The 2,491-nt window shown below is 50.5% G+C and overlaps 1 protein-coding gene across 1 annotated transcript; it reads left to right on the top strand.

Annotated features, from left to right (window-relative positions):
• Positions 1–385: 385 nt before the first annotated feature.
• Positions 386–1,860, top strand: LOC120903844. Its single transcript, XM_040313498.1, has 2 exons — positions 386–1,274; positions 1,342–1,860. Exons 1-2 carry the CDS (start codon positions 483–485, stop codon positions 1,597–1,599), a joined length of 1,050 nt encoding a protein of 349 aa, XP_040169432.1. The 5' UTR covers positions 386–482; the 3' UTR covers positions 1,600–1,860.
• Positions 1,861–2,491: the final 631 nt, after the last annotated feature.

Here is a 2,491-nt window from a genome sequence, read left to right as displayed (position 1 = left end):
TGATCTGTATTATTTACATTTTGTTTTCAGTGATCTTCTTTTATTGTACTGTGCATTTTTTAATTATAAATTAGTAAGCTTAATTACCACTTCGGCGAATAAAATCTCGTCAACATAAAGCTCTTTAACTTTTCCATCAACCCATGCGTCAAACGCACCGATCGACCGCTGGTGTGGACCGAACACGCAGCGCTGAGATAAGATAAACCCAGACGCTCACATACGGGAATCTGAAGCTCTCAGCAACTCTCCCCCCAAAAATTCTCTCCCTATTTGCTCCCTTTCAACGCTCTCCAGTGCCAATACCATTACACTACCACATTCATCCCCTTATAAGGGGGAGAATTGGCGCTGGAACGCATACTCCAACCCGGCCTATTTAAGACCATTCACACGGCTGCTGATTGTGTCAATTCAATCATTAGCAGTGTCTCAAGTGCGTCAGTGCGGTTTGGTCTCCAGTGTAGCAGAACCCAGCAGCGATGGTCGACCGTAAGATAACGCCCATGTTCAACGACTACGTGTACGAGGCGATCCGCCGGATCGCGGTCGAGCAGGGCTTTACGCCGGATCTGTTTTCGGTCGACTTCGACGAGGAGACGCGCCTGGAGTGCGACGGGTACGTGAGCTTCGTCTTCAAGGCCATCATCAACGGGGACGATCGGGAGTTTACGCTGTGGTGTAAGGTGCCGCCGAACGGTGACGAACGTTCGCTCGAGCTGTTCAAGCGCGAGTGCTTCTTCTACCGCGAAACGCTGCACGGGTTCTACGAGTTCCAGGCGGAGAAGGGTCTGTCGGAGGAGTCGGGCGACGGGTTCTATGCGACGCCCAAGTGCTATCTGGCACACTGCAACACGGACGCGCCGGAGCCGGAAGCACTGATCATGCTGGAGTACAACGAAGCGTTCGAGAAGTGGGACTGGGACAAGCTGGAACCGATCAACGTGGAGCATACGCGGCTGGTGATGGAGCAGCTGGGCCGTCTGCATGCGCTCTCGTTTGCGATGAAGGAGCAGCAGCCGGAGCTGTTCGAGCAGTACAAGCGGGCCGGACAGCCGGACTCGGCGTTGATCACGCTGATGAAGGAATCGTTCGATCGAGCGTTGATCACGATGAGGACGCGCTTCGAGTCGGAACAGGAGCGTATCGTCGCCGTGAAGGATGCAGTGTTTGAGAGTTTGAAGAAGTGTTGCGATCCGACCACGGCAGAACCGTACTGTGTCGTCACGCACGGTGACTGCTGGATCAACAATCTCATCTACTCGCATAATGAGGTAAGTCACATCGGGAGAGCCCCGCTATGATTACCTTTCCTCTAATACGATAAAGTATCGTTCGCAGAACAACGTGGCAACGAGGGTTATCTTGACGGACTGGCAATCGTCCCGGTACGCTTCGCCCATCCTCGACCTGTGCTACTTCTTCTTCATCTCGGCCGGAGAACAGTTCCGGCGCGACAATATGGACAGCCTGCTGCACCACTACCACGGTGCGCTGGCGGACTTTCTGGCCAAACTTGGTGGAGATGCGGCGCGTCAGTTCCCGCTCACCACTCTGCTGAGGCTGATGAAGCCGTACCGTGATCTGCTCGGGAGCTAGTCGCATGCGTTTCCCGCGCATCGCGCACAGTGTCTGTGAAACGCGTTGTTTGCAACTGTGACCGCATCCGGAAGTGATCTTGGACCCCTTTGGTCGATCTGATGCGTGATGCGCGGGATTCCATCGTTAGGAAACAGTACGGTTCGATGGTGTGCTGCTGGCGTGGAGCACTTTACATGGTCTCTACGTACGAGACATACCCCCAAAAGGGGGTTCTCTGAGGGGTTGAATGCCCATAAATAAAGATCCAGAGATAAGATACTCGAGGCGTTGAATGATTGTTGTAGCACGTTGGACTGCTCACGATGACAAGCTGAAAACGTCGGGTTCTTCTTCAGCACAGTTGCGCGAAACACACAGTGCCAATCAATCTTGGGAATGATATGACTCTTGATTCATGATATCGAGGTGTCTCAGTTAGCAATAATATCGGGATCCATGGTTAAGTTTGAAAATATTGGAGATGCTGTGTAAAAATGTACAAAAACAAAGCAATGCACCTAAATCTTCTTCGGACTTATCTACACTTACTTTTGAAGATATTTGTGGGTCACTATTATTTTAAGTCACAACAGCGGTTACACAACAGGAGGATTAGCATGTATAGGCCCTAAACGGTCAGACTAATGTAGGGTTAGCTGAATTGTCCAATGGAAAGGTTGATTTAGCGATTCTCAACCGAATTGGTATGCAGATGAAAATTGTTTGTGAGATGGGGAAATAGGTTGTATTTTCAAGGGTCAAGGGTCGCCACCTCGAGGCCCTCAGACAGCGCTTAAAGTTGCGTACAGGTTGATGTTTGTGTCACTCAAATAATTTGGAAGTCGTTTTCACGGGTACTTTACGGCTCCCATTAAGGAAATAGATACTCTTTGGAAACATTCGATGAAGA

The sequence above is a fragment of the Anopheles arabiensis genome, chromosome 3, assembly GCF_016920715.1.
Source record: "Anopheles arabiensis isolate DONGOLA chromosome 3, AaraD3, whole genome shotgun sequence".
Lineage (NCBI taxonomy): Eukaryota > Metazoa > Arthropoda > Insecta > Diptera > Culicidae > Anopheles > Anopheles arabiensis.
The sequence above is the reverse complement of the archived record's forward strand: the minus strand, read 5'-3'. Positions and strand labels throughout refer to the sequence as shown.

Coding starts and splice junctions, on each gene's coding strand:
- LOC120903844 (XM_040313498.1), top strand. CDS start 483: ATGGTCGACCGTAAGATAACGCCCATGTTCAACGACTACGTGTACGAG. Junction 1,275..1,341: donor TCATCTACTCGCATAATGAG/GTAAGTCACATC, acceptor TATCGTTCGCAG/AACAACGTGGCAACGAGGGT.